The sequence below is a fragment of the Hypomesus nipponensis genome, chromosome 1 (genome assembly GCF_054491055.1).
Source record: "Hypomesus nipponensis isolate SF chromosome 1, ASM5449105v1, whole genome shotgun sequence".
Lineage (NCBI taxonomy): Eukaryota > Metazoa > Chordata > Actinopteri > Osmeriformes > Osmeridae > Hypomesus > Hypomesus nipponensis.
Window position 1 is genome coordinate 17,653,604 of NC_140361.1, and position 25,636 is coordinate 17,679,239.

Here is a 25,636-nt window from a genome sequence, read left to right on the forward strand (position 1 = left end):
GTTGATTTACAGCAATGCAGTGTTTTACCTCTGCCTATCAATTACGTTGATGTTCAACCAGAACGGGAACGTTTGGGATACTTGGGAGTGCTTGATTTGTCTCATCCACTACAGTAAACCAATGGATGACTCCAAAAGAGCAAGCTCTGAGGCTAACCAGGATGTCATGTGGCTAAACGGTTATGGAATCGGGCTATTAATTTGAAGGTTGCCAGTTTGATTCCCGGCCGGGCCTAATGACCTTCTGTCCTTGCCTTGGGGGAATGTCCCTGTACTTACTGTAAGTCGCTCTGGGTCTGCTAAATGTAAATGTAATCAAACTGTGATAACTCATTCTACATGTTATGTAACTGATTTCTGTATTTGATCCCAATTTGGTGTTCACCATACCTTGTTCCCCAGCACTACAAAGGGAAATCTGTCGGGGTCTCGTACGTCAGAGTAGTACATAAACTCCTTCTTCCAGGCTGGAAGGTTCTGGAAGCTGTGGAGATCGTCCACAGCAAAGGTGAGAAGGCAGCAGTCGGCGCCTCTGTAGAATGGAGTCCGCAGTGACTTGAAACGCTCCTGCCCTGCTGTGTCCCAGATCTAAAAGATGACAGAGTTGTTATGTTTTTTTCTGAAGGTTAAGCCCCCTTGCTCAAGGGCACAACTAGGAAACATTAGTGTCTGAACCAACTTGGCCCGATTAGGGACTTGAACTGACAACCTTCAGCTATGGTTCCATTCGTTATGGGGCTATGCTTAACTTCTTACAGTATACACTGGTGCCTACCTGCAGAGTGACAAAGCGCCCATCGACTTCCAGGTCTCTGTTAAGGAACTCAACCCCGATGGTGTGGAAGGACTGGGAGTCAAATCGATCTGTCACATATCGATTCATTAGGGAGGACTTCCCCACTCCTCCATCTCCCAGTAGAATCACCTTCAGCAGTAAGCTCTTTCCACTCATCACTACTCGCCTGGGGTAAATGTATTATTATGGTAGCAATTAAACCATCCGCTTTGGCTGCAATTGATTTAGCTCAACCAGGGTAATGACATCCATGTAACATTACAAAGTTTGAAAACATAAAACTCACCCTTTCAAACAATTCAAGTGTTTAGATTGGTGCTCTTGACCAAGGTCTGCATCACGGCCGCTTCACTGCTAGATGGACCCACTGTCATAAGCCCTCTCTGGGGTCTGAGGAGTACTGAAATCAGCCTCGATCCAAGGTAGTCTGTGTTGCCCTATTGCATCAATTCAGAGATTGGTATTTAAGCAAAATGATTACGCTGACATTATGAATAGACTAGTGCAGTTCCTGTGCTCATGATGCCACTGCCCCTTGAAGCAGCCGGTGATAAAGATGTCAGTTACTGTAGTTGATTCAATGCTAACTTAATTGGAGTTTGTGTACATAGGTAAATAATTGATATACATGGATATATAATTTAATCCAGTTCAATACACTATCCGTGAACCCAATAAGCTTTTCCAGTCTATTGATTAGGATGTTGTGATGAATGGTATCAAATGCTGCACTGAGATCTAACAGGATAAGGATAGAGACTTATTTGCATCAGAGTTTAGTCTGAGGTCGCTAATTATTTTGGTGAGAGCAGATTCAGTACTGTGAAATTTCCTGAAACCTGACAGCAAGACTTCCAGGATGTTATTTTCTTCAAGAAAAGAATGCAATTAGACTAATACTATCTTGTCCAGTACTTTACTAATAAATTGAAGGTTTGATATTGGTCTGTAATTTGCAAGTTGACTGTTATCCAATTTGGGTTTCTTTAATAGGGGCTTTACAACAGCTGTTTTGAAGGCATCTGGGAAGACGCCAATTCTAAGGGATGTGTTTATAATCTCTAGCAATGGACCTGAGACAACATCAAACACTTGCTTAAAGAATGTTGTGGGTATAGGATCAATATCTGAGGTTGTGGAGTTACATTCGCTGACAATTTCGGAAAGTTCCCTTACCTGTGATGCATGTAAATGTGCTCATGGTTATGTTGCAGGGTCTACTGATGTCAGTTTCACCTCCAGTAGTAATGATACTAGCTCTGATCTAAGTTATTTTGTTTTTTTGAAGAGCAAAGCAAGCTCTTCACATTTAACTGTTGAGGATGGAGGGGGGTGGGGGGGGGGGGCAGGGCCAGTGTTTAGCAGCTGTTCAATGGTGGAGAAGAGAACTCTGGAATTTCTGACATTTTCTGTAATAATGGAAAAATTATTTCCTTGCTAAACAGATGGTTTTGTTATAGGCGGTTAGTGTATCTTTGTATATATTGTAGTGGATAGTGATCTTTGTTTTCCTCCATTTTCTCTCTGCTGCGTAGCATTTTATTTTTGTTTCACAATTTTTTATTTCTCAGCCATAGGGAGGTTCAGCTTGTGGACTTATTTTGGGATTTCAGTGGTGCAACATAGTCTAACACAGATAATAGTGCATCATTGACGTTCTCTACCATTTCTAGTGTGTTTCCGTTCCGGTGTATAGGGTCTGTTATAGTTGGATCAAAACTGTCGAGGAGATTTAAGAGCTCAACAGTTCTTGGGTCTTCGTTTAAAACTACTTTGTCATATCTAGTGACACAGTGATAATAGTATAGAGAATTCTTGTATGAATATTGGCAAGTGCTTGGGCGGCCGATATATAGTAACAAATAGTATTCATTCGGTTTTGAGATCTATAGCAAGATATTCAATTGATGTAAATTCACCTAGCTCAGTGATATTGAACAATAGTTTAGATTTAGAATAGAACGTTTCAGAGAAAACTGGTGAAATCTGTAATCGGACGGACACACGTCTGTCAAAGTTGCTGTTGCCGTGTCTCAGTCGACTAGTCGATTTTCTGGTCAATATGCTCTTGGTCGACTAAGATTTTTTTTAGTTGAGCTGCTGTATGGCAGTGTGAGATCTGATTCACGCTTGTGTCACCATTGCTAAATTCAAAAAATGTTCTACAGAAATTGTAGATTACATTATTTAAGACAAATGAAGCAACTCAAAAAATATATATTTAAAAGAAAAGGTGTTATTGCTTTCCCTTTTGTTAATCTGTGCTTTGTTTTGTTAATTTTTTGCACACGGCACGAGCACAATTGTCTGCCAAACCACAAACTCTGCCATAGCCTACTTTGTCGGTGTGCAAACACAGCCAACAACGGTTTATTTTTCATAGTTCAACGTTGAATATGATGTAGCCTTCCACCTGAAAACCATAAGTTGGCCTACTTCGCTCATGCTAACACGCGCTGGGTTGAAAAGTGAATATGCCTATTATAAGAATCACATCCAAATCGAATGACATTATCTTCTCCGGCCAAGACAACAAAATCTTTCTCTGTTGCACCGTTCCCCACTCGGCTTCTACGTAAGTTTGCATGATGCACTTTTTCAGGCAGTGAATAGCACGCTGATTTGCATGCTAAACAAACTATATTTTTTATTTGTAGTACATAATAAATAATAACCAATCAGGCATTTTGTATTATATCGGCATTCGGTAACAACAGGACTGGTGACATGAAACTTATTATTAGTAATAGCTTATTTTTAGCGGCTGAATCTGGAATGTCCAGCAGCTACATTGAGTCAGATCAGGAAACAAGTTCTACTGCAGATTTGAAAGACAATTGGACAGTCCTGAACTACCCCTTCCCATCCATGAGGCTTCCCCCCTCCCCCCCTCTACAGTGACGACTCTCTCCATTCAGGAGGGTGACGTTAACAGACTTTTCAAGAGGCAGAACACCCGCAAAGCAGCTTGGCCCGACTCCGTCTCTCCTGCCACCCTCAAGCACTGCGCTGACCAGCTGTCTCCTGTGTTTACAAACATCTTTAACACCTCCCTGGAGACATGCCATGTGCCAGCCTGTCTCAAGTCCTCCACCATCATCCCTTTGCCCAAAAAGCCAAGGCCAACAGGAGTTATTGACTACAGACCCGTCGCCCTGACCTCTGTGGTAATGAAGTCTTTTGAGCGCCTTGTGCTGGCACACCTCAAATCCATCACAGACCCCTTCCTGGACCCACTGCAGTTTGCCTACAGAGCCAACAGGTTAGTGGATGATGCCGTTAACATGGACCTCCACTTCACCCTACAGCATCTGGACTCCCCAGCGTCCTACGCCAGGATCCCGTTTGTGGACTTCAGCTCTGACTCTTGAAGTTTGCGGACGACGCCACCCTCATTGGGCTCATCTCTGACGGGGACGAGTCTGACTACAGGTGGGAAGCTGACAACCTGGTGACCTGGTGTAGCCAGAACAACTTAGAGCTCAATGTTCTTAAGACAGTGGAGATGGTTGTGGACTTCAGGAAGAACACAGCCCCACTCACCCCCATCACCGAGTGATTCCCGAGTCAGCACTGTGGAGTGCTTCCGCTTCCTGGGCACCATCCTCTCCCAGGACCTCAAGTGGGAACTGAACATCAGCTCCCTCACCAAAAAAGCACAACATGGGATGTACTTCCAACGGCAGCTGAAGAAATTCAACCTGCCGAAGACAATGATGGTGCACTTCTACACAGCCATAATTGAGTCCATCCTCACTTCTTCTATCACCATCTGGTACTGCTGCCACTGCCAAGGACAAGAGCAGACTGCAGCGTATCATCCGCACAGCTGAGAAGATGATTGGCTACTATCTGCCTTCCCTCGAGGATCTGCACACCTCGAGGTCCCTGAGGCGAGCGAGGAAGATTGTGGCCAACCCCTCCCACCCTGGACACTGTGTCAGCTACTCCTCTCCGGCAGAAGGCTGCGGTCCATCAAGACCAAAACCTCACGCCACAAGAACAGTTTCTTCCCATCCGGTGTTGGCCACTTTCATAAGGCCAAGGACTCACACTGACTTTAAATCACAAGCTGCACAATGACACCCTGCACATTGCAATTTGCACTATTGTATCGTTCTCTTGCACTATCTGTTTATTTAGGTTAGATTGTACAGGATTCATACACATTTTGACCAATGGATTTCCATGACTTTTCCATGCCTTTTCAATGACTTTAAACCAAATATCCATGACCAAACTTTGTGAAATCTTGGTGTATACGTTAAAAAGTGTTATTATATGGCAACGACGGTACAAGCGTTCTGATTGGCTAATGGTTAGTCATGCCACCCGCGTATTGCCCTCCTCGCCGGTCAATACGGATCCGTATTGCCCTCTGACGTCAGCTTCAAAATGAGCGATATCGACGAGTCAGCTGCTGAGTTTTACTATCCAGATGCTGAAAAGATTTGTCATCGAAAGTGAGGATGAAGACTAGACTCTTTGAATCACTTGTGTCGTTATTCTGTGTTGAAATTAAAGCAATTTTAGCAGAACCATGTTGTCTGCTTTCTATCAAAAGTAATGAGTTGCTAGGCAACACATGAAACAAACCGTGAGAAGACTTGAGAGCTAGCTACAATTAGCCTAGAGGTACCATTTAATTTGTTTACAAAATGAAAAGAAGCTAAAAATGCCATATAATAAACTACTTACAAACCCTCGACCGTTTGGTCATCCCGGGAAATATCAAACCTCGGCTTTGCCGTATCAGCCTCAGTTTGATATTTTCCGGCATGACCTCACTCTCGGTTAGTAAGTAGTTAGTATTACATGGCTGTTCGTAATACTGTAGAATGCTCCATTCACTTAAATGGGGCTTCCCAACATTCCGCGGTGAACAATTTTTTAATATTTGAACTTGGCTAAGCATATTTGACCGCTGTCAAGGGAAGTGGCCTTTTTGCCTCGGATTCACGTCTTTCGTAGCACTGCGCAAGCAGTCCGGTAACTTTTCAACCCCAGCGTACTCCGTTGCTTAGCGACGTCAGCTGATTTGAAGCCTAAAGAATGTTCAACGTCTATAAAGTTCAACTTCTTTGGCAAACTATTTTTCTGCTGATCAACACTACAAATGCTAACAAATAACAGTGTGTGATTTTACAATTTAAGTTATTTTTTTGGCAAGTAGCCGTGTAATAAGCGGCATAATGTATAGAACACCGGTCATAGTTGGGAAAATAAGCCCCTTCAGCCCACATTACCTCCGCAGTTAGAACTTCATTTTTTGTCAAAGGATCAGTTATCGACCCCTGCTGCTAAGCGTAGCAGTGGACCTCGCTGTGGTGAGAAAGCCGGTGATGGGTGCTGCTGTACCGGCTGCTGTAGCTTTGCTAGCAGCAGCGCTCTGATGTTTGCTACCTTTGGAATGGCTAGTTAATGCCGCCTCTCCCATGATTGACATGTTGAATTAGTTTCCACCACACAACCGACATTTTGCTCGTCCCCGGTCTTTGTCTGTTGTAATGTATCTTTCCATTTGTAGCCAAGCATCGTTAAATCTACACTTTCCTGGCATTTTGAATGATCCCTCGCACTTCTCTGAGTTACTGTTGCTATGGCCATCGAACTTTTCAGTTAATATGAGAGCATATGCCTGCTTATATTTTGAAAGTATTTCTTTTAAAAGCATGTGAATTATTTAAAACTCAGTGTAAATGAACAACATGAAAATATGATTCTATCAACTTTCCATGATTTTTCCATAACATTTAGGATTATTTTTTTTTAAGCACTTTTCCAGGCCTGGAAATAACCATTTAAAAATGCCATGACTTTTCCAGGTTTTCCATGACCGTACGAACCCTGATTGTAAATTATGCCTACTTATAGTTTATTTTTTATTCCCTTTAGTATTAGCTAGACCCCCCCTTAGTTTTAGCTAGACTTTGCTCCTTTTGTATAGTTAGTCCACATATTTAAGTTCCAATATTCCTATTTGTTTAATGTATGCACCTCCCTGCCAAAGTAAATGCCATGTTTGTGCAAACATTCATGATGAATAAAATCCCTTCTGATTCTGAAAATGTTTGTACATTTGTTTGTTGAGTTGTCAATCTCCCGTCTGAAGTATGTATTTCTTTCATATCATATCTTAAAACAGTGAGGTAAAACATCACATAAAATGGTTTAATGAAAAACATTGTGACATTTATAGAAGAAAAAAAAGTTTGATTTTCAGAAGTGCTAGTTGGTTTTTGGTCGACCAAAGAAAATCTTAGTCGGGGACAGCCCTAGATGTTTTGCACCTCTGATGACAGTTGTTCGACAGATGTGATGCTAACAAATATTTTCTGTGCCGTCATGGCATCTCCGATCAAGGTAGTGGCCATCTGCCTCATCAGTAGCTACGGAGCCAGTTCTTGGGTTATTTGGGTTAGCACTGATAGCACCTTGTGCTAGACCAAGGTTAGCCACTGTGTCAGTGCTAGCGGTAGATTCTATAGGGCTGGTGCTAGCAGTTTTAGCTCCTCTAAGTGCCAATGGGCTAGCATACCTTAGTTCTGGATAATCCTGTGATATTGTAGTCTGGTTAGGCTTGATAGGGGGTCGAATAGCGTCCTGAGTGGTCCGAGAGGGGCTTGGAGTGAAATGGCTATCCTCAGTTTGGCTATCCTCTGAGTTCATTTTTTTGCAGTCATTGCAAGCCATAGTTGTACAGGGAATAAGCTTTAGCTTGCCTGCGGTCAGTCTGGGAGAGCAGCCAGGGCTTCAGTCCCTCAGGTTGTACCTTTTTGTGGTTGTGGTTGATCCACTTTGCCTCTATCAGAAGTACTTGATTCTGAGTAATACAATGTAGAATTGTAAGTGTCCCCTTTATCACAAACGCAAATCTGGTCACCCTAGATTAGGCTACACCTGGGGCCAAATGAACAAAGGCAGGTACGCCTGAAAATTGTGCAGAAACATGTACGGGTATTTCAACACAGAGATTCATATTTATGAAAAAACGTGTCATGAGAATCTGCGTACCTTCTGCGCAGAACCCTCTGCGTACCTTCTTTAGAACCCATGCGTACACCATTATTTGAGATTTGATACGGCGACACAGAATGACCAAAAGGCAAAAATAAAGTGCATGCATGACAAATGACAGTTTTATTTGATCTACAATGTGAGTAAATTCTCTTGGTTATAAAAAAATTATGCAAACGTGAATGTGGGCCATTTCAGCGGGAGCTGGCAGACAGGTTTGGGGATAAGCCAGCCCCACCCTCAGTCATGTGAAGCCCGAGGTGTGGAATGACATGTTCCGCCTGTCCCCAAGGTACATTAGATTACCTTACACTGTGGTTGAACAGGCCAACATTAAAGCGTAATTTGCAGCGAAAACCATTTTTCCTAATGTAATCAGTGCTATCAACTGCACCATGGCCGGATGCAGCCTGCTTTGACTGGGGGTGCAGTGAACATTTCTGGGGTCATGATTACGGAAAGGGATCATATAATTATTTATATCATTTTAGGGACTGCTTAATCCGAGTGTTTTTTGGGGCATTCATTTGAGCTAAAAATAGTTTGAGCTTTATGTAGCCTAATATAAACATTACGTTGGACTTATATTTATATTTGCCGAAAATGACAACCCAAATTTTTACCTAAAAGACTCGCGGCTTTTGAGAAAAAATGTAAAGGGTGTGGAAGTAGGCCAGACTTTATTAGAATAATCTCAAGTTCAAGTTCAAGTTTATTATCATTTACTCATAAACAGCATTTATCAGTAATGAAATTCTTTGTGCTCAATGTCCGTTCAATTTAAAGAATAAATAAATTAAATACTGGAGAATGGAGAAAAGGGGTAGGAAAAAGAGAAAAAAAATTGTAGTGCAAAAAGATTTTTCAAGGACAGTTCAGCATCCTGATGGCATGTGGGTAAAAACTATCCCTGTATCTGCTGGTACGGGATCTTATACTCTTGTATCGCCTTCCAGAAGGCAGGAGGGAGAAAAGACTGTGGCAGGGATGACTAGGGTCAGAAATGATCCGCTTGGCCTTCCTCCTGCAGCGCTGGCTGTAAAGGTCCTGAATGGATGGCAATGCAGTCCTTGTAATACGCTGTGCAGATTTGACCACTCTTTGTAGTGTCTTCCTGTCCTGGGCAGTGCTGTTGCCAAACCATGTTGTAATTCCACCAGTCAGTATGCTCTCAATGGTGCAGCGGTAAAAATTGGTCAGTACAGTGCAGTCCATGCCAAATTTCCGCAGTCGCCGCAGAAAAAAGAGCCTCTGTTTCGCTGTCCTTGTAACCACACCAATATGGTGTGTCCAGCTCAGATCCTCGCTGATATTGATACCAAGAAATCTGAAACTTTTGACTCTCTCCACAGCCGTGCCCCCGATGTGAATGGGTGCATGTTCTCCCTGCAGCCGCCTGTAGTCCACTATCAACTCCTTGGTTTTTGCTACATTAAGCAGCAGGCTGTTATCCTGACACCAAGATGTCATTGTTGCCACCTCTGCTCTGTAGGCAGACTCATCACCATTCTTGATGCAGCCGATAATGGTGGTGTCATCAGCAAACTTAATGATGGTGTTGGAGCTGTTAGTGGTTGCACAATCATAGGTGAACAGGGAGTACAACAGTGGGCTTAACACACAACCCTGTGGGGCACCAGTGCTGAGTGTTAGACTGGTTGAGGTGATGTTACCCAGCCATACTGCCTGTGGCCTGTCTGTCAGGAAGTTCAATATCCAGCTGCACATGGAGGGACTGATGTTCAGGTCCTGTAGTTTCATGATGAGCCTGGATGGTACTATGGTGTTGAAGGCGGAGCTGAAGTCGATGAAGAGCATCCGCACGTACGTGTTGTTCTGATCCAGGTGAGAGAGAGCAGTGTTCAAGGCCAAAGCTACAGCATCCTCTGTAGACCTGTTCGGCCTTTATGCAAACTGGAGTGGGTCTAATGCAGGTGACAGGCAGGATGTAATGTGGTCTTTGACTAACCTCTCAAAGCATTTCATCACAACAGAGGTGAGTGCGACAGGGCGGTAATCATTGAGACAGCTCACTGATGGTTTCTTAGGGACTGGGATGATGGTGGCCCTCTTGAAGCTATTGGGGACGACAGACTGGGACAGGGAGAGGTTAAAGATGTCACTGAACACCTCTGCCAGTTCAGAAGCACAGGCCTTGAGAACACGGCCAGGGATGTTGTCAGGTCCTGGAGCTTTATGCACATTCACTCTCATGAATGACTTGCACACATCAGTCACAGATACCTGGAGAGGGCAGCTGTCTTGCTCCAGCAGTACCTCTGACCTGGTGAGGGACTCAAATCGAGCATAAAAGGTGTTCAGCTCTTCTGCAAGAGAAACAGAGACCTCTGCTTGATGGCTCTTTCCTTTATAATCAGTGATAGTCTTCAACCCACTCCACATGTCTCTGGTGTTGGATCCTGTGTAATAAGACTCCACTTTCTCTCTGTACTGTCTCTTCGCCAGCTTGATGGTTTTTCTGAGTTTATATCGGGATATTTTGTACTCACATGGGTCTCCAGAATGATAGGCTGCTGTACGGGCTTTGAGTGCTGAAGACACGTCTCCATTCACCCATGGCTTCTGGTTTGGAAAAGTTCTGACTTTCATTCGCTGTACAACGTCATCAATGCACTTACATATATATCCTAATACAAATTCAGTGTATTCATGGATGTTAACAGCGGCATCCCGAAAAATTCCCCAGTCTGTTGTTTGAAAACAGTCACATAGTGCCTCATCTGACTGCTCTGTCCAGCGCTGTATTGAGCGAATCACAGGCTTTTCACGTTTCAGCTTCTGCCTATAGCATGGTAGTAGGAGAACAGAGGAATGATACGATTTGCCGAAGGCAGGGCGGGGGCGGGCTTTGTACGCATGACTGTACGGCGAGTAGGCGCGATCCAGGATGTTTTCACCTTGCGTTGGAAAATTAACGTGTTGGTGATACTTCGGTAAAACTTTCTTGAGGTTGGCTTTGTTGAAGTCGCCTGCCACAATGAATTCAGCCTCTGGGTGTAGAGTTTCCTGCCGATCGATGATTTCATACAGTTCATCCATAGCCCGTTTGGTGTCAGCTTGGGGTGGAACGTAAACAGCGACCAAAACAACTGCAGAGAATTCCCTGGGCAGATAAAATGGTCTGCACTTGACCATTAGATGTTCGAGGTCAGATGAGCAGCCCGATAATGTTTTTTGCGCATCCACACACCACTGGTTGTTAATCAGGATACACACACCACCTCCTCTATTCTTGCCCGAATCAACTGTTCTGTCCTGTCGATGAATGGAGAGGCCACCGGGTAGGATGGCAGAGTCTGAAATTGAGGGGTCCAGCCATGTCTCCGTAAATACAAATGCATTGCAGTCCTTAATATCCCGTTGAAATGCCAACCTGGCTCTTAATTCATCCAGTTTGTTGTCAAGTGACTGGACGTTAGCAAATAGGATACTAGGAAGCGGAGGACGGTGCTGTCGTTTCCTTAATTTCACCAGGATCCCGGCTCGTCTCCCCCGTTTCCTTCGGCGGCGTCTTTTCACGGGTATCCAGGGTAAACAGCCAGGTAAACAACTCTGGTAACCAACGGAGTGAAAGTCCCTAGATGCGTTTGTAATTTGTAAATTCAGCCTGATATTCAGTAAAGCCTCTCTGTCGTACGTGATTAGCGCTTGACACGTTGTTAATAGATGTGAAAATAACATTATAAAGATGAAAAAAGTGTAGAGTTGAGGAGGACACTGAGCTACGGCAGCCATATCTCCGGCGCCATACGCCATAATCTGGTGTATATTTTAGATTTTTTACACCATTTTGAAAAGGCTCATTTGTGATTTTAAATGTTTAGGCATCAGGCATATAGGCCTAGCCTGGCTCTGCCCTCCTACGTACTTCCGCTCAATTTAAATTTTGCTTCTGTACTAGGTCTGGGATTCTGCTGTATTAGTCGTTTTTTGGAAACAACATTTTTGTAGGTCCAATCAGCAAACAGAGTGCGTGGCTGAGAACGATGATGTTGATGTCGTTCGCTAGTTTGAGTTGTAGTAATGGTTAGGCCTGTCGCGATAGTAAATATATTGACTTATCGCACGGTATATGGAAATGAGTGCAATAATTTTTGGTGGTGCGATATATTGCAACTGATCATTTTTATAATAACAAATAATGATTATATAAATTTTTACATAAGAACGAATGTCACCAACATTTTAGTTGATCCCGCTGCCTCAGTCATCTTGTCTGCTTTCTGTGTCTAATGCGCAAGCGGGACTAGCGTCTCCACACACACAGAGCGGACACCGACAGGTGAAGAGAAGGCATGAACTCACTGTGTTATAAAGTGTTCTGTTTCGTGACATCTACAGCTAGTTAGGAAGAATAAGCAAAAATTGACTTGGTTTCAAAGCCATTATCTTCAGCTCCGGTGTGGGAACATTTTGTCTTTAGAGATGAGAGCCAATTAACGGGAACGAGCCGGTATGTCAACTTTGTTTAAAACAAGTGGAAACGAAGAGGCAACTAACCTAACATCTCACCTAGCAATACATAACTGTTCCACCCAGTTTTTCAACCTGTGAACAACAACTGCAACTGGAGCTGGAAAGGGGTCTTCCATACAGTTCTGTTACGAATGCCTTTTGCCGACAGTGCAAATATAAACGTGACAGCGCGAAATGGCGCACACTCACGGATAGCGTAACTCGCTATATAGCCAAAGAGATGCAGCCATTAAACACGGTCAAAAAAACAACATTTACAAATATGCTGCAAACTTTTGACAAACACAGGGCTGCCAACTCTCACGCATTGGCCGTGAGACACATGCATTTCAACCATTTCACACGCTCTCACGCCACACCTTGTATATCTCAAGCTGAAAAGGCAACACCAACCAAGTAGCCCTGTTAACGTTGTAAACAATAAGGGATGATGGAGTGAAGCGACAGACGCGCGCGGGGGGGGGTGAATGGACTGAAAATTAAAATTGACGTGTGTGCAATAATATCGTTTATCGCAATTACTTTTAGTGCAATATGTCGCACAAGAAAAAGTAGTTATCGTGACAGCCCTAGTAATGGTGGCGGAAAAAGATGCCAGCGAAGCCATTCGGTCCATTGTGGCAACTGCCGAATATCCAGAAATTAAAGCCGGAGCAAGAACAATATTTGCTGAGTTTTCTTCCTCCCCACGGGGTTCGGGATAAGTTTGATTTTTCAGCTAGCTCGTGGTGAAGGAGTTGGCTAAGGCGAACGCTAGCGATTGGTTATGGCAGATCCAGAATGGTTGTTGTGGTTGATCCAATTTGCCTCCATCATTTGTTAATGGCACATTTACATTTAGTCATTTAGCAGACGCTCTTATCCAGAGCGAATTACAGTAAGTACAGGGACATTCCTTCGAGGCAAGTAGGGTGAAGTGTGTTGCCTAAGGACACAACGTAATTTGCACGGCCGGGAATCGAACTGGCAACCTTTCAGATTATTAGCCCGAGCTTTTCTACTTCTATGGTATGCTCATTAATATTTAGATGAGCTGCGCGCTGATTGGTTGGTTTTCAACGAGTGAAGCTAGGAAGCAAAAACGCAACATGGCCAACAGCACTCACTGAAACACCGAAGGTGGAGACTTGAAATAAAAACACACAAATAAATCTATTGAGTCTACACAACACTGTTTTTAACAGATTGACTAGATATCATTTGAAACTAGAAAGGTACATTTCCTGAAGAAATGTATGTGTGAGTTTGTAAAAGAGGTATGTGCTTTAAAAATAAAATGGTGAAAAAGTATGTCTGTCATTGTTATGCATTGCAGAAAAAAAGTTTGAAGTTAGAAAAATGGACCAATTTTAGTGATTAAGATGTATATTGCATAACAGTTATCGATATCATAGCAGACAAAAGTATGTCAGGATTATGAAGGTGAAAAAAAGAGTTGCTTTGAAACCAAAATGGTGACACAGTGTTAAAGGCATATCTGTCATTGTTATGCATTGCAATCTTTTCTAACGGTTGAAAAAGGAGAAAAAAAGTGATGAAAAAAAAAATATTTAAAGAAAATCGTATTTAATTTCATAAATGTTAAAGCGTTATGTTATACTCTGACTGTCACCCCCATTACCCTGTGAAACCCCAGTCAACACTGGAGTTCTGCCGCAATTGGGAACTGAACATCAGCTCCCTCACCAAGAAAGCACAAGAGGATGTACTTCCTACGGCAGCTGAAGAAATTCAACCTGCCAATGACAATGATGGTGCACTTCTACTTCCACGTCTGTTTGAAGTTTCTTGGCGAATAAAACGCATTCTGATTCTGAAAAGTATTAATAATTGCAAGATGTAAAAACAAATACAGTTTGAACAGTGGAACAGTGTTTCTAGCTCTTAAATAACGTGATGAAGAGCAGGGCCGGCCCAAGACATAAGCGAACTAAGCGGCTGCTTGGGGCCCCCATGACCACCAAGGGGGCCCCCCAAGTGCACTTTAAGTTACAGCTTAATTTTAAAATTATATTATGTTAATGGTAATTATACAAATTTGCAATCAACTCAATATTATGTTTACCGGCTGGCAAGGAAGATAATAGCCTACCACTACTGTTTTAATAAATTATCTTGGGGGCCTGCCTTTGTCAGCACTCATACAGCAACAACGTTGTCGATTGTTCAAGAACAGAAAAGATCAGTCGGCAATCACAATCTGACACGGCAAAAAGCAATGTCACAAAAAAAGACATATTCCTCTGGTGAAGCGAAAAGAAAACAGAGGAAGACAAAACAGCAAGATCAAGGTATGTTTGCATGATTCATTCGTTTTTAACCATAAACATTTACTGTCTAGAGATACATGCGTCAAACAAGCCTTCAAAGTTAGCTGGAGCTAGCTACAGTAGCTATCATTTTAGTGTAACACAAACTAGCTAGCTAACAAAATATAACAATAGCTAGATCCCCCTGTTAAAATGGGCATTTCTTTTGCTTGTAAGCATTTACCTAGGCCAGGGGTCGGCAACCCTCGGCTCCAGAGCCGCATGCGGCTCTTTAGCGGCGCCCTAGTGGCTCCCTGAAGCTTTTTCAAAAATATGAAAAAAGATGGTGTGAACTTATTTTTTGTTTTAATTATTAAAACAGAAATGTTTTAATATTGTTCTGTCTGCTTCGTCTGTCTGCTTCTGCTTCGTTCTGTCAACAAAAATTTTCGTCATACGACACACGTTTCTTTCAGTTCGGCGTAGTGCCAGACAGGTGGCTGTTGCAAACAAACCGGCGGGTGTGTCATGGGTCCCAAAGGGTAAAAGAGAAAGATAGCTGAGGAGAACAGAGGATTCAACAGTTCTTGGACGGAATCATTTGCTTTCATTGCCAATGCGGAAGGATTGCCTGAATGTTTGCTTTGTAATGAGAAGTTGTCAAATAACAAAAAGAGTAACGTGAAAAGACATTTCCAGGGAATGCAAGCTATATTTGCAGCCGAATACCCAGTTTGGAGTGAGAGAAAAAGTGCGATTGCATTACTTCTGGAGAAATTAGACAAGCGCAAAGATAGATTTAAGAAGTGGATTGCATCTCCAAACTCCACTACTGCTGCTAGTTTTGTTGCAACCCGGGAGATAATAAACAGGGCTGCCAACTCTCACGCATTGGCCGTGATACACGCATTTCAACCATTTCACATGCTCTCAAGCCACACATTGCATATCTCACGCTGAAAAGGCAACGCCAACCAAGTTGTCCTGTTAACGTTGTAAACAGGGCTGGGCTGGGTAATCGGGAGAGTTCCCGGTGGGCCGCTTCACTTTTGGCCGGTCGATTTTTTGTTGTTGACATTTGTCACGTTTGTATTATCTTCTCTTAAAGTAGGCTACACAGTTTTCGCTTTCTGACACAGCAGCCTCTGCATGGGTTGTACCATGTCAGGGAGTTCTCCCCTCCCAAGTAGCGGGAGCTGTTTCCCCTCCCAAATAGGCGCAGCTGTGATCGCTAACAAGCTGGGCAGAGAATCACAAATTTAGCTGGATTCCACACCTCAAACAAGTTAACCTTGACGCAAAACTATACGTCCAATCCCAAAAATTAGGATATTTTCCGAGACCCAAGACTCTCCCGAAACCAGACATGTCCTTTATATGTCTGTGCGGTCAGAAATACAACTCTACCGGCAGTTTAAACACGTCAACTTTCAAAATTCTCTGACAAATTTTACCCACCTCTCCATTGAAGTTAGTGAGAGAATTTGAAAGGCTGCTCTCGCTTCAAGGCTCAAAGCTGAAAATCTGTCAATGCGAGCTCTTTAGTAGTTACATTGGCTGAAAGAGGACAAGTTTTCCTACATTAAGGTATAACTTGTTTCTGTAAGTTAAACTATATGAACGTCAGAGGAATTTGTTTGTCAATTTAGTTGAATATCAGAAAAAGAGCAGCCAACTCTGCTGGCTGCTCAACCATAAAAATCAAGAAGGAGCAAAAAATTTTATGTATTTAAAACTGTCACGATTCAAAATTGGCTGAATATTTGAAAAGGCTGAATCATTTGGGAATAGCTGAATGTCTTGTGAACATTTTAAAGTTTGAATGGTGTCTCTAGCTGAAAGTATGCTGAAGCAGTTAAGTTTGAAAGAGGAGGAAGCTTTTTAATGATTTGAAAGGATTTACCATTACTTTTAATGGGAGAATAATTTGCACAAAAACCTTAATTGTCTAAAAAGTATAAAAGTGAGAAAAACCAAAAGTCATAGCCATCATCTCCTGAAGGAGCTGAACGTTTTGATACCAAAATTGTAGGAATCAGTGAAAGTATGCTGGACTAGTTAAAGGACAAAAAACGGCGGAAGAACTAAGAAGTTGGAACTAGAAAAGGCTGCGAAACAGCAGTGAGAATGCTGAAAACCTGAATGGGGATAGCTGACCATGCTAAAAAAGCCGAAAATAGTGAACATTTAGTAGAAAGTTGTAAGCTGAATGTCTTGTGAACATTTTAAAGGTTGAATGGTGTCTTTATCTGAAAATATGCTGAAGTAGTTAAGTTTGAAAGAGGAGGACTGAAAGTATGCTGAAGTACTAGTAAGTTTGAAAGAGGAAGCTTTTTTAATGATTTGAAAGGATTTACCATTACTTTTAAAGGGAGAATAATTTGCACAAAAACCTTAACATTTTTTTAAGTATAAAAGGGAGAAATACCAAAACACATAGCACACATCTGCTGAAGGAGCTGAACGTTTTATATATATATATATATATATTTTTTTTTATTGCTGAAAATACAGAAATGAGAAAATACCCGCAAGCTGAAAGCTGAAATGAATTTCAAAAATGTGTGAGTGACACAAAAGCTGAACTGCATGATCTAACAAAGCTAAGAGCTAAAATAGCCTACAATGCGGGAGAAGCTGAAAGTATGCAGGACTAGTTAAAGGCCAAAAAACGGCGGAAGAACTAAGAAGTTGGAATAACTAGAAAAGGCTGTTCCTGCGAAACAGCAGTGAGAATGCTGAAAACCTGAATGGGGATAGCTGACCATGCAAAAAAAGCTGAAAATTGTAAACATTTTCAGAAAGTTATAAGCTGAAGCTTCAAAGCGACCGAAAGGTATTTTAAATAGGGGCTGGAGCTGGACGAAGGCATAAAACGACAGAAAAGAGAAGAAAAACGCTAAACAAAGTGAAACAAATCAGAAAGAAGAGAAACAATGCATAAAAATGTGAACATTTAGCAAAACAATATTTGCTGGAGTTTCAAAAGGCCTGAAATGTATGTTAGAAAGGACCTGCAGCAAGATGACGGCAGAAATACAGAAAAGATAAAAAAATGCAAAAGTACTGGCAGTTAGAATGTACCGCTGTGAAAGGTATTTTTGAAAGGACCTGGTGCAAGATGAAAGCAGAAAAAGGAAGAAAAGAAAAAGAAAAAAGAAAAAGGGGAAAAATTCAGAAAGATAAGCTTCAGGAAAATTTGAATATTAAGCAGAAAACCAGTTGCTGAAGTCTGGGTGAACGAATTTGAAGGTAAAAGGACAACACTGGAATGACTTGAACTTGCTGGAAAAACGTAGCAACCGTTGGTCATTGGCAACAGACTGGCAACATTTACATTACGTTTACGTTTAGTCATTTAGCAGACGCTCTTATCCAGAGCGACTTATAGTTAATACAGGGACATTCCCCCCGAGGCAAGTAGGGTGAAGTGCCTTGCCCAAGGACACAACGTCATTTGGAACAGCGGGGAATTGATCCGGCAACCTTCTGATTACGAGCCCGACTCCCTCACCGCTCAGCCATCTGACTCCCTCTGCCATCTGATTTCTAACTTAGAATCTCGGTTTCAGGTTCAAGACGGAGGAGAAACTAATCATGCATGCTTGCACACCCAGTCCTGTTCAGACACTTAATTTAAGATGAAATCAAACAACTTCAAATTGAAAACGGAGAAGATATTTAGAGTAGACAAGTTACTTTACATTTGTGTTCAATATCGTCAAGTAAAAGTCAAAGCTTTCCAGTTACTAAGCGTTTGCTCGTAGGATTACAGTAACGCCAGCTGCAGCAATAACTTGGCTAAGATACCCCAGCCCTGATTTGGCTGTTCGTGACGGTCAGCTATGACAGTCGCGCCTCAATTTTTGCATATTTCTCTAAAACTTGCTCAAATAAAAACGATATAGCTAGATTTTGTACACTTTAAGCTCAATGTACATACCTTGTTTGGCCAATTTGGTCGATACTGTAGTTGAAGAAAAAGTCGAACCGTTTTATGGAGAGCCATATCGCGCTAGCTCGATTAAAAGAGAAAAACAAACATTTACCTAGCATCCACACCTCAAACAAGTTAACCTAGACGCAAAACTGTACGTCCAATCCAAAAAATAAGGATATATTCTGAGACCCAAGACTCTGCCGAAACCATTGATGTCCTTTATGTGTCTGTGCGGTCAGAAATACAACTCTTTTGGCAGTTTCCAAAACGTCACCGAATTCTGCTTTCATGGTGCGTGTCTGTTTGGTTGCCACGGTGATGGCGCAGCTGTGATCGCTAACAAGCTGGGCAGAGAATCACAAATTTAGCTGGAATCCACACCTCAAACAAGTTAACCTAGATGCAAAACTATACGTCCAATCCCAAAAATTAGGATATTTTCCGAGACCCAAGACTCTCCCGAAACCAGACATGTCCTTTATATGTCTGTGCGGTCAGAAATACGACTCTACCGGCAGTTTAAAAACACGTCAACTTTCGAAATTCCCCGACGAATTTTACCCACCTCTCCATTGAAGTTAGTGAGAGAATTTGAAAGGCTGCTCTCGCTTCAAGGCTCAAAGCTGAAAATCTGTAAATGTGAGCTCTTTAGTAGTTACATTGGCTGAAAGAGGACAAGTTTTCCTACATTTTAAGGTATAACTTGTTTCTGTAAGTTAAACTATATGAACGTCAGAGGAATTTGTTTGACAATTTAGTTGAATACCAGAAAAAGAGCAGCCAACTCTGCTGGCTGCTCAATCATAAAAATCAAGAAGGAAGTTTTGATAAAAAATTTGTAGGAATCGGTGAAGGTATGCAGGACTAGTTAAAGGCCAAAAAACGGCGGAAAAACTCAGAAGTTGAAAAACAATTGTGAGAATGCTGTAGAACATGCATTTCCTGCTGAAAATGCATTGGAATGCTGAAATCTGAAATTAATTCTTTTAAATGGCTGAAAATACAGAAATGAGAAAATACCCGCAAGCTGAAATTAATTAAAAAAAATGTATGATTCACACAAGAGGGAGTGTGGAAGCTCAACTGCATCATCTAACAAAGCTCAGTGCTTAAATACAATGCGGGAGAATACGTTTGAACGTTGTGAAGCAATTGAAGAAATTGTTTAATTTCAAGAGGCAGTGTGGAAGCTGAACTGCATCAACAGAGCTAAGAGCTTAAATAGCCTACAATGAGGGAGAAGCTGAAAGGTGAACTGTTAAAAAGAAGAAGTAGGCTAGCTAGTTGTAACAAGAATATTATAGTTTTAACAGCTGAAATTATAGTTGGGATAGTAATATCAGTAGCAGATGTAGCCTATCATTGAATGCGTCTACTCGTCTTTCTTAGTAGGATTCAATGTTTTGATTGAAACATACAGGAGTAGGACTGATACAGGATGATACGGCGACACTTTGTTGCAGAAGGATGATGGTGCACCAATAAACAAGGCTAAATCATCACACATTCTACCTATGCTCTTGCAAGCTTAACTAGTTTACAGGCCTAGTTTACAGGCCTACAGAAAACAGGTGTTTTCGCTATCTAGCTGTTCTTGCATTCCTTGCAAATCAGCGTTAATAAAAAGCAGATGAGCTAGAGTCTAGCTGACATTGACTAGACGGGCATGGCTGATGTTTGTCTATACCGTAGCGTAGAACAGTGTTTCCCAAAGACTGGGTCGCGACCCTCGGGTGGGTCGCAATAATTTTTTTTGGGGTCGCCTTGTCACGATCTGCATCTCTACCAGTGGCGATTTCTTTAAGACTGCAAATATAAAAAACTGCAAATATTTACTATTGTGTTAATGTGGTATACTCTAAATTGACACCCTGTGTTTCTTTATACAGTAATACGTTATTTATGTTGTAACCTGCACAGCATTGATTAATAAGAAAAGGAGAAGCGGAACTAATTAGTTTGAGTGGTGTTGCGCCCAGTTTTCGCTACGTGAGGGTCTCCGCCCTCCCCTTCAGACAACATTTGGGAAGAGAAAAGCATGCTTCTGTTTCTATTCCTGCTAATACTTTTCTATATTTACCAGGTCAGTATTTGGTTGAGAAGTCAACAACTTACCGATATAAAGATGAACTTAATGTATTTCTTGGTGAAAAGTATTGTTGTAAACAAATTTTAATGGTCAATGATGAGTTCAAAATACCAAGTTAGCACCGCACCTAGCGGCATGTTCTGTAAATAGCGACCGTTGTGGCGAGATGAAAGGATTAGCATTATATATTTTTACAGCTATGTTTTACACGCTGGGGTCCTGAGTATTTGACCAAGGTTTAATGTGTTTGAATTTTTATAACTGTTGTGGAGATGCTTACAAAAAGAATGCACTTAGTTAAATGTTATAAGGTGTACTTCCATGCATAGAGCCGACTGTGAATATCACCGCCCCGTGCTAGTTATTGAACGTGTTAGTGAGGATTGTCCTAACCTACTTGAAGGAAATGATGACCGAGAGTACAATAATTGAGTATAAATTATTGAATTAGTGACTAGTAATGTGAAACAAACTTGATGTGAAACAAAGGGGAAGAAACCATGAATGTAATTTGATTGAAACAATGGACAAAAATCTGCATTTAAGCATGTACAATAAAGCACTATAGGGACAGTTGGAATGTTATGTAAATGTGATGTAATAAAAGAGAAGATTTGGGAAGAGAAAAGCACGCTTCTGTCTCCATTCCTGTTAATACTTTTAACAGTTAGTTCAGAATCAGCTACGTAGTACGTATTCGTGCAGGTCAAATGATACATTCTTTCTCATATATTCCCGTAGCATGGGGCTGCTTTGAACATTTTTTTTTTTTTTTCAGTGCTTCGAAATTATATTTTAATTGGATAAATGCTGCGATTATGTCCCGCCCACGGACACTCAGCGTCTCTGGGGGTGAATGGAGGAGTGGGCTGGCCTGGATGCTTGCATTAGGCGTGATGATTGGAGGGTCTGTCGAAAGACAGCGATTTTGTACCATACAAAAGTTTCTGAGGCTAATCAAGTTCAGTCCCATCGCAGATTTTGCAACTGTAGTTGAAAGACAAACTGCTGCAACATATTTCTTTGTATTTGCTTGACGAAATTGCTAGCCAATTTTCATCATACATTTCATACAATTATAGACTACGTTCCTTGTTTCAGTTTAACCTAATTCACACATTTCAGAGAGTTTTTCATTTTTCGTTTGATCGTTCGTTCATTCATTTAGTCATACAGTAGGCAAGGCTATAGTGTCGTACGAGTGAACTAGCAAAATAAATTGAAAATGTATATGATGTAGGCTGAAAATTAGCTTCCCCTATCAGCCGTCAATGAACTCTGCAATATACTGCAACCTACCTTTCAGACACATGAGGGAGCTAGTAAAGAGTCAGCGAATCGTATATGCCTGCCCTGAACGAGTGTGCCTGCAGCTAGGTTTAAATAGATTTGAGAAATGCTTGCTTGGTTGACCAAAAAGAAGAGTATTGATGAAATATCAGCAAATGTCGGTGAACTTCAGGAAAGCGAGTAAAGTCAGGAGCCAATCCGCTATGAAGCTGCGACGAGTGTTAGCATTGAAAATACAGAGGGTGTATGTGAAAGTGAGGCTAGCATTAACGCTGTTGTTGCGCAGGGATCGGAGCCTGCTGCAAAGAAAAGAAAATTGGCGGCAACGGCAAGGCTGTACAAACACTATTTTTTGAATTATGGCTTTGTAAATTGTGCTGGTCCTAGCCAGGATGCAAGGCCAATGTGTGTCATCTGCAGCGAAAAACTGCGAACGAGAGTCTGAAGCCATCTAAACTTAAGAGACATTTAGAAACAGTACACCCCGATTTAGTGGACAAACCGTTAGATTTCTTTCAAAGAAAGGTACAGGAGATTAAATCATCTGCAAATGTTCTCCAGAAAAATGTCACATTAAATGACAAAGCCCAACTTGCCTCATACATAGTTGCCTACCGTGTGGCCATTGAGAAACAGCCACACACTATTGCTGAGAAATTAATTTTGCCTGCCGCAATTGACATGGTTAGCGCTGTCATTGACGAGAAGTCTGCTGAAAAATTAAAATGCATCCCCATGAGCAACAACACTGTCTCCCAAAGAATACACGACATTGCAGACAACCTGGAAGAGCAGCTTGTTACCCGACTCAAGACAGCAGGATGTTTTTCAATACAACTTGATGAGAGCACTGAAGTCTCGGATTGCGCCACCTTGCTGGTTTATGTCAGATATGTGTGGGAAAATGAATTTATGGAGGACTACTTGTGTTGCTTGAATATTCCTACTGGAACCACAGGAGAACAGATATTTCGTGTCTTGAACGACTATGTGGTTAAGTGTGGACTTGACTGTGGCAATTGTGAAGGCATAACGAGCGATGGGGCTGCAAATATGACAGGCAGGAATAGCGGAGTTGTAACACGAATAAAGGAGGCAGCAGGCAAGCAAACTACATGGAATCATTGTTTCATACACCGCCAGGCATTGGCATGCAAGGGCATATCCCCTGCCCTTGACAAAACACTGAGCGAAGGCATTCGCGTTGTAAACTTCATTAAGGCCAGTGCACTTAACTGTGTTTGATCAACTGTGCACTGACATGGGAGCAGAACACACGCACTTGCTGTTTCACACTGAAGTACGCTGGTTGTCCAAAGGCAGAGTTCTGACCAGATTCTATGAGCTTAGACATGAAATCCATGCGTTCCTCATCCAGAAAAGGCCGCTCTTGCCGAATTATTCAATGATGATTGGCTTCTCAATTTGTCTTATCTGGACGATATCTTCTCATCCCTCAACGACCTGAACTCGAAATTACAGGGACGCAACGACAATGTTTTCCTTAATTGGAAAAATGTCCAGGCTTTCCAAAAGTCCTTGAAGTTGTGGCTTGCACGACTCAGAAGGCCAAACCCAAGTCACTACATGTTTCCCACTGTGTTGAAGCACGTAGAAGAACATGATGTTGCGGCCACACAACTGAAACACCTATCTGCGCTCATTCAAACTCATCTCGTTGCGCTCATTGAGAACTTTGATCGCTATTTTCCAACAGAGAGGTATGCCATTCTGAATGACAAAAGGTGGATCCAAAATCCCTTCCAGTTTGAGAGTCCTGAGGCTTTGCTTGAGTTGACGCTTAGTCCTGCAGAAGAAACCGAGTTGTTGCAGCTCAACTGTGATCGCACTCTGCAAAGACGCCATGGATCTGTGACCTTATCGTCATTCTGGATTAGCATTGCGTCAGAATATCCTGTCCTTAGTAGGGCCAGCATTTCTATGCTTATTCCTTTCACGACCACATACATGTGTGAATTGGGATTTTCTGTGCTCACAAAAATGAAGACAAGATACAGAAACAGACTGAATGCTGTGCCTGATATGCGTGTAGCGCTTTCCTCATGCACCCCGGACTGGAACACACTACAAAAACGCAGACAGGCCCACCTATCTCATTAGTAGGCTAATGTTGAAATGGTACAACATGTTTTGTATAATTTGTAATCTTTTGTTGAAATGTTATGTTGAAAAGAAGAATGGGAATGTTTTTTTTAATAGCCTACATTTAATGTCCAAATAGGCACTTATTGTATATACCTTCTTTAAATATTGCTGATCCAATTGTTCAGAGAGATGTGATCACTCAGTTTGAGATAGATTATTAACAATGGCAGTAGGCCTACAAGTTCTGAAATAACAATAAAATATCATTTATTAAATAACAATAAAATATCCTCATTAATGGTCAAATCAATTTATTTCGTGATTTACGGATAATGTCTATTGGTTTGGGTCGCGAAGGCTTATGACTTTTAAAATATGGGTCCCCAGAAAAAAAGTTTGGGAAGCACTGGCGTAGAAGATCCCTGTGCAGTTTGACCCTCGACACGTTTGCGCAAACCATTTCACCAAGGTTGGTTTTGAAAACCTGGGACAATGTAAAGCAGGATTTGCTATGAAGCTGTTGCTGAGAAGAGGTGCGTTCCGACCTTACGTTCATCACAACCGCAAGCTGTAGTATGATTTTGTTGGTAACAGTTATTAGCAATGCTAACGTATCCTGTATCTAGCACCTGGCTTTCTCCCGTTCTTTCAAATAAATGATCTAGACTGGCATTAGCCAGACTGCTATTCGTTTTCTGGCTATTTTTTCGGAAGCCTCCCTTCTAATGCGACTACAGCTAGTCAAGCTCGAGTCATTTGCTAAGTAAAGTATGTTGATGTGTTTAGAAACGTATTTAGCATTCTACCTTACTGTTGATTGTTCTTCTACAAGTACAGTCCTGCACTTTTGTGGTTCATGTTGTTTTAATTTGTAACTTGTATAACTGCATGTTCTTATGGGTCTTCCCTTTTGGCACTTGTTTAGCTTTTTCACAATATATGCTTCATGTTTTGGCTACTTGCAATGTTTGGGACAATCTCGTTGTTATGATCAGTGACCTATGCTCTTTTGTAAAGCTCTCTCTTGGAAGTCGCTTTGGATAAAAGCGTCTGCTAAATAAATAAATGTAAATGTACCTATACTAGATACAGGAGACCTTAGCATTGCTTATAACTGTTAGTGAAAAATCATACTGTAGCATACTTAGTACTTACAGCTTGCGGCTGCGATGAGCATATGGTTGGAACAGCACATCTTTTCAGGTTCAGGTTCTTAGAAAATCCTGCTTGAAATTGTCCAAGGTTGCCAAAACTGTCTTGGGTGAAATGTTCAGAGCAAATGAATAATTGAGTGTCGAACTTCGCCGGGATCTTCTCATAGACAAACAGCAGCCATGCCTGTCGAATGTTTGGCTCCTTGGGAAGACTATGAGTGTTTGCCTTCCCTGTACAGCCTGGAACACACCATTTACGACCGTGGTCCATGATCAATATCCTTGTTATACTTCAAAACGTTATTCTTTGTAGTTGCTTAGAAGTAGCCTACACAGAGCAGCGTGCAGCTAAACTAGCATAGGAGATCTATGCTACCTCTGACTGGGCAAGAACACCAGTGAGTGGGCTGGTCTGGATGTAAATTGAGGCGTGACAAAGATACAGACCAGAGCCAAAAAAGGCGGTCCCCGGACTGACGTCAGCCCTGTGGCTTTGTT

At 41.9% G+C, this 25,636-nt stretch overlaps 1 protein-coding gene across 4 annotated transcripts in view; it reads right to left on the reverse strand.

Moving 5' to 3' along the window:
* Positions 1–25,636, reverse strand: part of rab9b (RAB9B, member RAS oncogene family) — a 61,534-nt gene that overhangs the window by 17,133 nt on the left and 18,765 nt on the right. For 3 of the 4 annotated variants that reach the window (XM_084697336.1, XM_084697335.1, XM_084697339.1), the window contains exons 2-4: positions 1,083–1,233; positions 776–962; positions 391–588 (exon numbers count right to left, since the gene is read on the reverse strand). In XM_084697336.1, coding sequence (XP_084553462.1) covers positions 391–588; positions 776–952 — 375 coding nt within the window. In that variant the 5' untranslated portion in view covers positions 953–962; positions 1,083–1,233. Of the gene's footprint in view, positions 1–390; positions 589–775; positions 963–1,082; positions 1,234–18,502; positions 18,915–25,636 lie in introns of those variants that run through there. The other variant, XM_084697338.1, reaches the window with a different exon arrangement.